The following is a 13,064-nucleotide window of genomic DNA, read 5'->3' on the forward strand; positions in this document are numbered from 1 at the left end:
TCAGTGTATTTGACAGAAGATCCTCTCTAGTAAGGTGAATGGGTCCTAGTAAGGCTTCCTTACCTTTGTAAGTTGTTGGAGTGCGGCTAGCTTATAATCATGAGTATCATAATTATAAAAATTTTCATAAAAATAAAAATTTATTATTAGGTAAATTATTATACTAGCCTCCCTTAAAGTTTTTTGAAATGACTCTCCCTCTAAATGTTTATGAAAGAACACACATTTTAAGGTTCAAATAAATGCAACAATTAAGTTTTTTTGTTTCAATAGCATCACCTTTCCTTCTTCTCATAAAGCCATACACCGATATTGAATATTACCAATGGGAACTTTTTCCCCCATAGATTCTTGCCTACTGATAATTAGCCCAATTGAAGGGAGATAATTGAAATATAACCTTAGGAAGCAAATAATTGATAATTTATATGTATGATTGGCTTTTTTTTTTAAAGAAATATTTCTTTAGTATTATATTTGCTGAATATTTATTTTATTTAAAAGATGGAGAATTTTAAATTCAATCCATTATGAGTGTAACATTTGTAGGGTAAAAGATTATTCTATTAATTAGTAAACTCTCACCCCTCACCCTCCAAATGAACATATATATATATATATATCATAAAAGTTTCATAAAAATTAATATAATATAATCTACGTAGATTTTCTTACCTTATTGAAAAAGATGTTTTCATGCATTATGAGGTTGCCCTAAAAAGCCTCTTATTATAGTATATTGTTGCCTCTGCTCTAAGAACATTGATATTTGGTATATAAGTCCTGCCCTTAATCATTACGTATAACAAAAAAAGAAACGCTCGCATCTTTCTCCTAATTAAGTACATAGTTAGTTTCACTCAGAATATAGTAATTAATGAACATTGTCTTTTAGCTTTGAAAGGATGAGACTGAGAACTCTAACGTACGGGTGGATATATTAGAGAAAATTACGCGTTTTCTGACAAGAAAAATTGAAAATTTCATAGGATTTTCTTTTTGACAAAACACACATAAAAAAGAGAAAATGAGATTTTAACACAAATTTTAACAAATAATATTGTAAATGCAAGTTCAAAGATAATGACAAATTATTTAGTCCTCCCACTAATACAATATCAAACAAATAAATTACAGAAAACAATGCCATGCCAAAATCAGAATAATTTTTGTTGGATTGATTTGATTCAAAATGTCTTTAATCTTAATTTGAAATGGTATAATTAAAATTATGTCCTAGAACTTGGTTACATGCTAGTTTAAGCATAGGGGATGGTTGGTTGTGCCTAGATTTATGGTCTTGAAGAAGTGGTGCACACCAGAGAAGTCACAGACGTAGTGTTGGAAAACAATTTCAGTCTCGGTTTTGTTTAGATCTCGTTAGACAACAACAAGAATAAAGCTTTAGTCTTATAATTTGTTTTTTGAATCAATTATAGATCCTCAAAATATTATTATTATTATTATTTGGGTGGGGTAAAATTTGATTAGGATCTCACTCATTTTTTTTTTTTAACAAATGACATTATATTATTGATTCTATATATTGAATTGGGAAACCATATATATATCCACTACTAGGAGTATGCTAAAATATATCCTAGATGAAGCTGTTTATAAAGTTTATTAGGCTTGATTTGATAATTTAAATGTCTGTATGGTAAGATTAAACATGACTTTGATTATTTCACAATCAAGCCTAGTACGAATTGAACTCTAGTAACTTGGTGGAAACATAGTTCAACTTTACTTTAAAATTAAAAACCTATGCAGAACCCCTTATTTTATTTTATTGTTTTTGGTTTTAAGGTAAAAACTTGTTTTACACCTCCTATGATTTATAACTAAAAAAAAAAAACGTAATTTAAAATCACGTTTTCAGTTTATAAAAGTACATTGCATGAAACAAACACCATCATTATTTCAATGCCTCACAAGTCACCACCCTAGCCAAAAACTCATATATATTTATTTCCAATTGAGGCTGATGGCAGTAGTAATTTGTGTAAAGATAGGTATAATATGGTTTGGGCAGGCAAGGGCATCATCATTGTGGGACCCTTATCGAATACGTAGGGTATCCGTTTTTGTTTTAAGCACAGTAACGGCATTAGCTTATGATTGTATTTTGGGTTCATGCCAGCCAAATCATCTCTCACACCTAAACCTTTGCCACCTTTTTTAAACGCCTCCTCACCACCTCTCTCTCTTACAAATCTCTCTCTCTCTCTCTCTCTCTCTGTGTGAGTGTGTGTGTAGCTATGTCTGAAGAAGGAGTAGGATGCCATGAAAGTTTCTTCTGGGAAAACCAATCATGGGGTTTCACTAATTCGGACAATTCAGCTGATGGTAGTGAAGAGAAATTGGGCAAGAAGGTGCCAGGCTCTAGCTCGAATAGCCAGGCAGAGATAGGAATGGAAGAGGTGGTGCCATTGCCAATTGTTAAGAAGAAGGGAAGAGGGGGTGTGAGCAAAAATGGGAAGGGGAGTAATGGTGAAGGGAGAGCAGGGAAAGGAAGTGGTGAATCGGATCATGATGTTCATATATGGACAGAGAGAGAGAGGAGGAAGAAGATGAGAAATATGTTTGCTAATCTTCATGCTTTGCTTCCTCAACTTCCTCCTAAGGTAAATGTATTGCTTCTTGATCATCAAAATGTGTTGCTTTTTCAAGGTTGAATTTAATGGATATTGTTGTTTTTTGCATGTTGCCGCTTTCTTTTTCTCTCATTTTAATTATATATTTATAAAAAAGAGAATGCCCTTTATTATTTCAATTTTGCTTTTGATATTTATGCACATCAAAGATCTCAACTTTTTTACTTTTGATATTTATGCATAGCAAGTTCTTAATTTTTTTTACTTTCTTTTCTTCTTGGGGAGTTAGAGAGAACTCTCTCTCTCTCTCTTTCTCTTCCACATTTAAACAAGATATAAATTTATAATAATAAAAATATTAAAAATAATAATAATAATAATAATAATAATAAAAAGAATTCTTAAAGGTATTATAGATGCCCATCAAAACTCGGGATTCATAATTCATTCTTGGTGTAAATATTTTCCCTGGAAAAATGTGAAAATTGTAACCATATTGTTCATGCATCGATGTGCCCTTTTGCTTGTTTTGTAATTAAGGCCGCTTCTGACAGATAATTAAAGTCATGACAGATTCATCAAACAAAGTTTCAAATTTTGTAGCAAGAATATTCTCTAGGCATGATCTAAGTACGGATTTTATCTTGAGTCCCCCCTTGTTTGGCTATTCTATATATTTGGCTACCTAAAAAGAGAGTGTGAATCTTTTTTATTATAAAAAAAATCTTTTTTTCTTTTTTGGTTCTTTTTTGTGGATGAATGTGTAAATGTATCTGAATGATTGTTTCAAGTATAATTGGCTGGTTAAATTTGTTTCAGGTTTAATATGCAAATCTGTTTGTTCTAGGCTTCTAGATGAGCGCTATTATAGTCCCAACTTAAATCCTTGAAAAAATAATATATGGCAATAAAACAACCATAGTGAAATTTCAGCCCTTGAGCCATCTTTACTATAACCTGATTTGACAATGTAATTTCATATATATCCGTTTAGGAGCGGTCTATTTAGTTTTTTTTTTTTTTTTTTTTTTCTAAATATGTGTTAAAGTATTCTTTTACTTAGAACAAATAAAAAAAAAGTAAGAAAAAGTAAAAATTTAAATGGTTGTACATAAAAGTAAAAAAAAGAAAAAAACTGGTTTATAAGCTAATGCCCAACACACAGGCATCACCAAACAAAAAGAAATTTCTTCTGATTTCACAAACGCAGTTGCTAAAAGTTTTTATATTCTGTCTTCTAAATTACCACCCATTTGAAACTTTTCATATAGGCCGACAAATCTACAATCGTGGATGAAGCAGTGAACTGCATCCAATCCCTACAGCACACTCTCCAGAAGCTGCAGAAACAAAAGCAAGAAAGGCTCCACGGTGCCTCATCAACTTTCGGTTTTGAGCCAAACACAATCACTTCACAAAAGCTATCCTACGACTCAAGGGAGGCATTCTTAGCTGATCAAGGATCTTCGAATATCCAGGCAATAGGAACAACAACTACTTGTTCAAATTCACTTCCTGTCTTGCGAAATCCTGTAATGTTTCAAACATGGACTTCTTCAAATGTCGTCTTGAATATTTGCGGCAATGATGCACAAATTAGTGTGTGCTCGCCTAAGAAGCCTGGCCTCTTGACCAGCATCTGCTATGTGATGGAGAAGCATAAAATAGAGGTGGTATCTGCTCAAATTACCTCAGATTATGATCGGACCATGTACATGATTCAAGCTCATGTAAGTTTTCTATTCTACTTGAATTTTCCTTTTTCAGTTTACGCTACTTTCACTCTTTAAGTAATTAATGTCACTAACTTTAACTTGCTCTAACTTTATTTTTCATTTAGTGTTCCTAAGCTAATTGTGGTTAGAATGCATAATACAAGTATGAAATCCTTGCTTCATGAATTAGGGTCCTATTCATTTAGAATGAATAAAGATTAAAGAGAACGAAGCCAGCTAACCCTAGTTAATTTGCTAGTCTTTCAGCCGCTTTTTTGTTACAGCGAACATTATCCATATGCACTAAACATATATGCAAGGAAATCTTTAATTTCATTACATGTATTAGTTTTTATGTTTGTTAAACATGATTAAAAATCAAATATTCTATTTTATACTTCACCAATTGTAACTTACTACATTTTTCTTTTTTATTTATAAAATAAAATAAAAAGTTAGTCAATGCTTTGAGAGCACTAATTTAGGAAATATTTTTATAAGCTTTTTATAAATAAAAAAAAAATGATTGTTTTGACATCTTTTTATATTTTCTATAAAAATGATATCAAATTTTTTTCTAAAATTATCACCACTAACAAATGCGCTAAAAGACTAGGAGAAAAATTAACATAACTCATAAAGCAATAAAAGTTTAAAATGAAGAAAAAAACTCAGACACATGACATACTAAAATTGGTAAAATATAAAGTGAAATACAACGAGAAAAAATAAACAAAAAGAATAAAGTGATTAATATCCATATTCTCATTTTGAAAGCAGATTTTTAACTCCACGGGTGAATACTTTGTGCATTGAGCAGGTGACTGGAGCTTCCGTTCAGTTCCAAGAGGCAGCATTTCCTGTGGAAGAAATATACAAGCAAGCTGTGGCTGAGATAATGTTATGGGTTTCTTCCTGATCATAGAAAGAATATCAATGGTGCTGATAACTGAAAGTTTTTCCCTTAAAGTACAATCAGTTGGCTAGTCATATGGATTCACAGCAGCCAAAATGGCGTCATATATAGTTGTTCTGGCGAATATATATATGTTCATAGTCATTGCTCCAAACAAAGCTGTAGCTTTTTTTTTTTTTTTGGTTGCAACTAGATATTATGTTTTCCAAAGTACCATGTAGTTCAATTTCTGCATATCAAAATTCTTCTACTGTGCAGATTTCAACTTCATCATCTCTCTCTCTCTTTAATAGTAAACTGTTCTTTCTTTTACATGCTACTTAGACCATATATCAGATAAGTAATAAAAACAGGTAGAACCAGAGTAATCTAGTCTAAAAACCAAAAAGTCTATACACTAAAGATACACAAATTCTTAATTTTTTTCTTTGAAGAAATATGGAAGAAGAACTAAAATAGTAGAATTTTCAAATTGATATTAGTGTGGGTTTTGAAAAAGGACATCAAAAAAATTAATCTTTTCCTTTTGAGATATTTTGAGCATGATTAATTAGCAACAGTTTTCAAAGGCTAGAAAACAGTTTGGTATTTTCAATTTTCACTATTTTTTTTTTTAAATACTACTATAAAACAACCTTGTATAATAAAAAACACAGGAAGCACCGAATGCCAAATACTACTTACAATGGTACAGAATCACAATATTACTTATAAATGACTACACAGTATATTATATATAAGTATTTTATGAACAAAAACATATTCAGATTAATGGATTTGAAGAGAATTTGTTAAATGCCAATGACAAAAATATGCTAAAAGCTTCACCAATTGAAGCATTCAAACTCTATTTTTGGGTACCATACGAAGCATTCAAACACTTTACGGTGTTAAGATGATTTCCATAGCCAGGTCAATAAATTAAAAAAATGGAAAAATGATGTATAAAATTGTGAGGTTTGGAAAAGTATTATGAAGTCAACTGCAAGTCAAAATTCGTTGGTTTTAGGTGGAATTTTATATTTATGAAAATTATTAATACGAATTTACTATTTATTTTTTAAAAAGTCATTTACTTTGATTGTGTTTGTATATAGAACTATATATTCTAGCATTAGAAATTTATCATAATTGTGTTTGTATATGAAACTATAATTTTTAGATCTCAAAAGCTTTTGTGGTACAATACTATAATGTCAACTCAAAGTTAAAAATATATTTTAAAAATAATATTGAAACTTTAGTGAGCCACTGGAAAATTTAACAGATTTTGATCTAGATTAATTATCAAAATGCAAAAATTTATTGAGCTACTTGGGGTAATGATGGTATGTAATGTATAAATTTTATTATATTAAAATATAAAATTATTATGATAGGAGATCAAAATAATTAAAATAAAATTTAGATTTTATTTTAAAGTTCTTGAAATTTTTTTAAATAGAATTTTAGTTGGATGAGAATTTTAAATTTCTTAAAACTTAGCTAATAGAGTTTTAGCTACAGTGAACTACCATTAATGAGAATTTAACCATTTGTTGCGGAGAGAAAATAACCATAAGTTTAATTTTTATTATATAGTATATGATGTTACAAGCTACGTATGTACTGTGGCGGCTCCACGATTTTTTTCTAAGGGGGTTAGCAATGGCAGAGTTAGGAATTTGTCATTTGTCATTTGTCATGGAGGGCGAGTAAAAAAAATTATTAATTTTTTTTCTATATATACAACTTTCATATAATATATGATAATCTAAAATAATATTCTAAAAACACTTAGTATACAATACAGCTATATTATACAATAGTCTAAAAACGTTATAAGATTGGTAAAACATAACAACCAATATTAAATACATAAAAAAATATAATTAAATAACTAATAATACTTTTTTTTTCAAATTAATAATAACTTATTATATTTATGTGTAATATCAATTACATAAAAATATATGATAAAGAAGAAGAAGACTAGTAACACACTTAGGAGTAGGACTAGGAGTAAATGTGAAGCTAAGAAAAAAAAATAGTAACTGACATAAGTTTTTGCTTTTGAAGTGGATGACTTCTTAACCATAAACATAGACATAGTCACGCTCTTGAAATTGGAGATAGAAAGAAAAACTAAGAAAAAATAGAAGGGAGAAAGTGAGATAGAGAGAATGAGGAAAAAATTACAGATATAAATACTGATTTGTTTATTGTAACAGTGATGTAATTTTTTTGCTACTAGAGAAGAAAAATGCAAGGAAAAAAAATTTCATTCTTCTGTCAAGTGCAAATTTAGCCAGAATCTCGAACAGAATATTCATATTTTTTGAATGAATGAGCAAATTTTTGGAATTGACGCAATACTTTTACAAAAATTCCACAAAAAAATCTAGGTGACTAGTTGTTAAATGTAGATAATAATAATAATAATATCAATTGTGGGTTCAGATAAAAACCAAATACAACTTGCCACATATTATTGTTATGAAAAAATTATGATAGTAAAATTAAGATAATTATATTCAAGTTTATTTCAGTTGGGTAAACAAAATTTAGGATCAAGGTGTTCAAATTATTATTTTAGGAGGGTCAAAATAAATAAAAAATAAAAAATTTATATATAAATATTTTGTTTGGGTCACGTCAGGGGGTTCATATGAACTCACTGGCCTTAATGTAATGTGGCCCATGCGTATGTACCATGTGTAATACTTTCACACCTATTAGAGCATCCATAGTGAGCTTGCAATATGCCAAATGCAAGCCACATTTGGCATTCAAGCCCAAAACACACCCAGCAATTGGGCGTGTAAAACTGAGAAAGGCCAAAAAATTTTGGCATAGTGCTACAGTACCATCTCACCTTTGAGATGGTACTGTAACACTATGCCAAAACACAATACTATATTTTAATCAACCCTCTCTCTCTCTCTCTAGTACTGGGTTTTGCTCTCTCCATCCCCTCTCTCCCTCGCCATTGTCAAGCTTCTCTCTTTATCTCCAAATCACCAAGCCTCGCTCTTTCTCTCCGAATCACCGAGCCGCTCTCACCCTCTTTCTCTCGGTCCGAGCTCTCTCTCATCTCACATCTCTCTTTCTCGTTCAAGGCTTGCACCGGAGCTGGGTTGGGTTCGTAGTTTGATCGGGGCATGGTGGTGAGTTGGGATCAGTTGATGGTGGGTTTGGATCGGCGTGCTAGGTTTGCTGGAGATGGCTCTGTTGGCTCCGATGGGTTTGACAAAGGTTTGAATCAGAGAAGGTGGGTTGCTGTGTTTGACCGTGGGTTGCTAGTCGTGCTTGGTCGGCAAGGTCTGGGTTCTGCATTTTGGTAGGTGTGAGTCACAGCGTGTGTTTTTTTTTTTTTTTTAATATGGGTTTTTGTTCCGGTGGGATTTTGGTGGGCAGTGGGTAGTGGTGGCATGGTGGGCATGGTGGAGGCGCGGTGGTGGTGACTGGGTAGTGGAGGTGCGATGATAGAGGTTGAGGGAAGGTGGAGGAGAAAATTGGAAAAAAATAAAGAATGAAAAATATATTTTATTGTGTAGATATATTATTTTAATGAGTAGAATAGGAAAATAAAAGTTGGGATGTTGGAAGTATTATAAAATGGTATGGTATAATAATAAAGTGACTTTTTGGAATGGTAAAATAGAGTAGAATTGGAATTCTCAACTGTAGATACTCTTAGTAGTCTATAATGGCACTTCCAAAAAAAAATCCTAATACTTATCTATAAGTTTTTTTTTTTAATTTTATTTTTTAGAGAGAGTTTTAACATTTGGCGTCTACTCTTAATGATAACTCTCTAACTTCATATCTCTTATTCAACTATCAGAGACTTTACCAATTAAACTAGCATCATAAGTGATGAAGGTTAATAGAAGTCATTAAAGATCCAAAGTATCCACTACTTAAAAAAAATTAAGTTGAGAAGTCTTTTGATTGTAGTTTTTATTAAGGACAAAATTTAGCTATAAAATTAGTTGTAGCTTAAGTTTACAAAATTACTCAATAAAATAAACATTACTACATATTTTGAAAATTTAACCGTTGAATTGCATGTTCTTTACACTCTTAATACACTTGTCAAATTTATGTCAATTAGATATTCTTTACTATATGATCTATAAGTTTATATTTTATGCATAATTTTAAACTACCAAAACTTTTTATTTATACAATTTATTGATGACATAGCTATTGATCTTTAATTTCCTAAAAAGTTTACAAGCATGGAGGATATAAGAAGAAGATTAATCCAATGATAAATTTGTCAAAATTCACCTCCATTTAAAAGATATTGAGTAAGATTGTAGTCTTAAACTACAATCAATTTTATAGCTAAACTTTGTTCTTTTATTAATTTAAAAATAGACATTATCTACTCTTAGGGGAAGCATTCGGAATGATTACATCATTGACACTATATCATGATCATTGCAAATAACGATATTAATTAGGATAAAGTTTAGTTACAAAATTGGTTACCTTACTCAATATTTTTTATTGGAGGTAAATTTTGACAAATCCACCATTGAATTACATTTTCTTCTTATATCCTTCATGCTTACAAAATTTTTAGAAAATTAAAGATCAATTACTATGTCATCAATAAATTGTTTAAATTGCAAGTTTTTGTAGTTTAAAATTATGAATAAAATGCAAGTTTATAGATCATGTAGTAAATAATATTCAATTGACACAAATTTTGACACATGTATTATAGGCACAAAGAACATGCAATTCAACGATTAGATTTTCAAAATAGGGGTAATTACACATAACCCACCTGTAGTTTGTGCGAAAATTACCTTGTCTACCCATAATTTGAATAGTATCACTTAACCCACCTGTGGTATGTTCCGTTTATTTTCCGTAACCCACCTCTGTTAAAATCAAGGATAAATAGGTATTTTTGGTCAAATTTTATGCCTCTCTCCTCCCAAAACAAAAAATAAAGCAAAAATGCAAAAGAAACAAGATTATAGGATTTTTTTTTTATCTCTATATATTAAGAGGATTTGGAAAGTTAGTTATTGCCTTTTTTACTTTAAAAAATATCCCTAATTTAATTAAACTATCATTATTTCTAAAAATATAAGATATAAGGTTAGAATAATGATAAGTTAATTAAATTAAAAGTATATTTTATAGTAAAAAATGCAATAACTAACTTTCCAAATCCAATGTGGGATAAATATCCTTTTTATTTAGTAAACAGTAATTCTTATTGAAACATACACGAAAATAGTAATAATAATGTTTTAAACCAGATTTATAATACATTACACAATCAAAGTACAACTACAAAATGACTTAACCTTTGTAATTGTAAACTGGGGTTATAAACAGCGGATACTAACACATAACCAATGTGGGATAAACATCCCTATTTTTTTTTAGTAAACAATAATACTTATTAGAACACACACGAAAATAATAATAATAATAGTTTTTTAAACCGGGTTTATAGTACATTATAAAATCAGAGTACAACTACAAAAGGTTTCAACCTTTGTAATTATAAACTGGGGTTATAAACAGTGAATACTAGACACACACAACCAATGTGGGAAAACATCCCTATTTTTTTTTTTTGAGTAAATAGTAATAATTATTATAACACACACAAGAATAGTAATTGTAAGGACCTAATTTGGAGCCTAAGCCTAAAGGGAAAAAGATCTAGGCCCAAAGAGCTCAATACAATAAATTTATAGATAGTGAACTGGAAAATTAGGCTCTAATGAATTAGATAACAATTATAGTGAGCCCAGATCAAAAGAAAACAAGAATAAAAAGGTTTTGCTCAAAGTAAATCGTCATCGGCACAGTTCGAGGAGATTAGATCTTGTATATTTATCTTTTGAATTTGGTTATAAGTCCAGTTCTTAGTGTTACAATGTTTCTCTCCCTATTTTCCAATCCCCTTGTCCCTAAAGGGTTCCTTACATTATATAGGTCCCCTTAGATGATCTTGGCCTCCCATTTGTTGACCATCCATGCCACTACTTGAGTGCTCGTCCCATCAAACACCTTCCCAATCCCCTTGTGAGTTGCGGCAGCCAAGCCGGCACTGTTCAAGGGTCTTCTCCACATAAATGCAGCCAGGAGGTTTGGTGGGATACATTAAATGTGGTGGCAACCACCAACCTTTCAGTTATGTCAGTGCTAGCCCCTTCCTCGAAACTCTTTCTATACAGTACGATATCCTCTGAAGACATGCTATTAACGTGACCTTGCCGTCCGAGGGTGCGGCCTCCTTGGCAGGATAATGGCCCTTCTCAGCCATGGGTACAACACGTGGCGCAATTACCTTCTTGGAATTCCTGTACCCCACAGTAATAATAGTGTTTTAAACCGGGTTTATAATACATTACATAACCGGAGACAACTACAAAAGGGTCTAACCTTAGTAATTGTAGATTAGGGTTATAAACAACGGGCACTAGACACGCACAACTAATATGGGATAAACATTCCTATTTTTTTTAATAAATAGTTATACTTATTAGAACACACACGAAAATAGTAATAATAATGTTTTAAACTGGATGTATAATACATGACATAACTAGAGTACAAGTACAAAAGGGCCTAATCTTTGTAATTGTAGACTGCTCTAGTGTCCGCTGTTTATAACCTTAGTCTACAATTACAAAGGTTAGACCCTTTTGCAACTGTCCCCTAGTTATGTAATGTATTATAAATTCAATTTAAAACACTATTATTATTTTTTTTGTATGTGTTCTAATAAGTATTACTGTTTACTAAAAAAAAAACTTTCCAAATCCAAGATAATGTTTCAAAGCAAATTTTAAATTCTAGATTGGGTGAAGTAATACTTTGTGCATATATAAGCAAGCTGTAGCCGAGATAATTCTATGGGTTTTTCCTGATCATCTTGGACACCCAACATAGAAAGAATATCATCTGGTGTTGAAAACTGAAGTTTTCCCACAAAAGTACAATCAATTGGCTGGTCATATGGATTCACAGCAACTAGCCTTGTTCATGGATCTATCGGCAACTACAGAAACTGGTCTGACCGCACCGCCCTGCCCTGCCCTGCTCCGGGCTCTGCCGAAGGTTTTCGGCACGGTGGTCAGCGGTATCTCTTCAGTACTGATGTCGAACTGATGCGACCATCGACGTCGAGATGTGCACATTGACGAAGACTGAACCGATCCAAGTACATTATATATATATATATATATATATATATATATATATATATATATATATATATATTTTTTTTTTTTTTTTGGTTATAAATATAATAACATTCTTATCAATATATATATATATATATATATATATGTAATAACGTTAACGTGTGCTAGGAGGACTGTGGAAAGTGGAATAGTCTCATCACTGAGTTATCAGGTCTTGTCTAGTAACTCTAGTTGTCTTGCCACTTGCATTTTTTGAAAGAAAATATTTAAAAAATTAAAATTAAAATAAAAAACGATGTTGTATGGGCTACTATTTGAGTCACTGTGTAAGATTTTTTTTTTTTCTCTCTTGATCTCAGTCTCTCACATCTTGTCTTGTTTGAGACTCTTGAGTTGTCTCCTACTCTCATTTCCTCCTCTTTAGAGTTTAGACTTCTAATCTCACATCTCATACTCAAAACTCAATCACTCAGCCACCTTCATTTTTCTTCCAAACCTTAATCCCGCCAAACAAACATTAGTGTTTCCCTCACATTAGTGATTCCTTAATTACTATGTATATGTGATTGTTATTTATATTGATGTGATTAGATCATGACTGCTCATGCTTCTTCTTCTACCCCCTACTAAGCCTAATCCTAATCCATGTACTGAAGCTAATCAACCAAAT

The 13,064-nt window shown here is 31.2% G+C and overlaps 2 protein-coding genes across 2 annotated transcripts in view; both read left to right on the top strand.

The window, feature by feature from the left end:
- Positions 1 to 2,261: 2,261 nt before the first annotated feature.
- LOC142644297 (transcription factor bHLH95-like) lies at positions 2,262 to 5,231 on the top strand. Its single transcript, XM_075818941.1, has 3 exons — positions 2,262 to 2,627; positions 3,869 to 4,327; positions 5,133 to 5,231. Exons 1-3 carry the CDS (start codon positions 2,262 to 2,264, stop codon positions 5,229 to 5,231), a joined length of 924 nt encoding a protein of 307 aa, XP_075675056.1.
- Positions 5,232 to 8,368: 3,137 nt separating this feature from the next.
- LOC142644298 (zinc finger BED domain-containing protein RICESLEEPER 2-like) overlaps positions 8,369 to 13,064 on the top strand; it is an 11,003-nt gene continuing 6,307 nt past the window's right edge. Inside the window, exon 1 of the mRNA XM_075818942.1 lies at positions 8,369 to 8,547. Coding sequence (XP_075675057.1) covers positions 8,369 to 8,547 — 179 coding nt within the window. The remainder of the gene's footprint in view (positions 8,548 to 13,064) is intronic.

Source organism: Castanea sativa, chromosome 7 (genome assembly GCF_040712315.1).
Source record: "Castanea sativa cultivar Marrone di Chiusa Pesio chromosome 7, ASM4071231v1".
Lineage (NCBI taxonomy): Eukaryota > Viridiplantae > Streptophyta > Magnoliopsida > Fagales > Fagaceae > Castanea > Castanea sativa.

Coding starts and splice junctions, on each gene's coding strand:
- LOC142644297 (XM_075818941.1), top strand. CDS start 2,262: ATGTCTGAAGAAGGAGTAGGATGCCATGAAAGTTTCTTCTGGGAAAAC. Junction 2,628..3,868: donor TTCCTCAACTTCCTCCTAAG/GTAAATGTATTG, acceptor CTTTTCATATAG/GCCGACAAATCTACAATCGT. Junction 4,328..5,132: donor TGTACATGATTCAAGCTCAT/GTAAGTTTTCTA, acceptor TGCATTGAGCAG/GTGACTGGAGCTTCCGTTCA.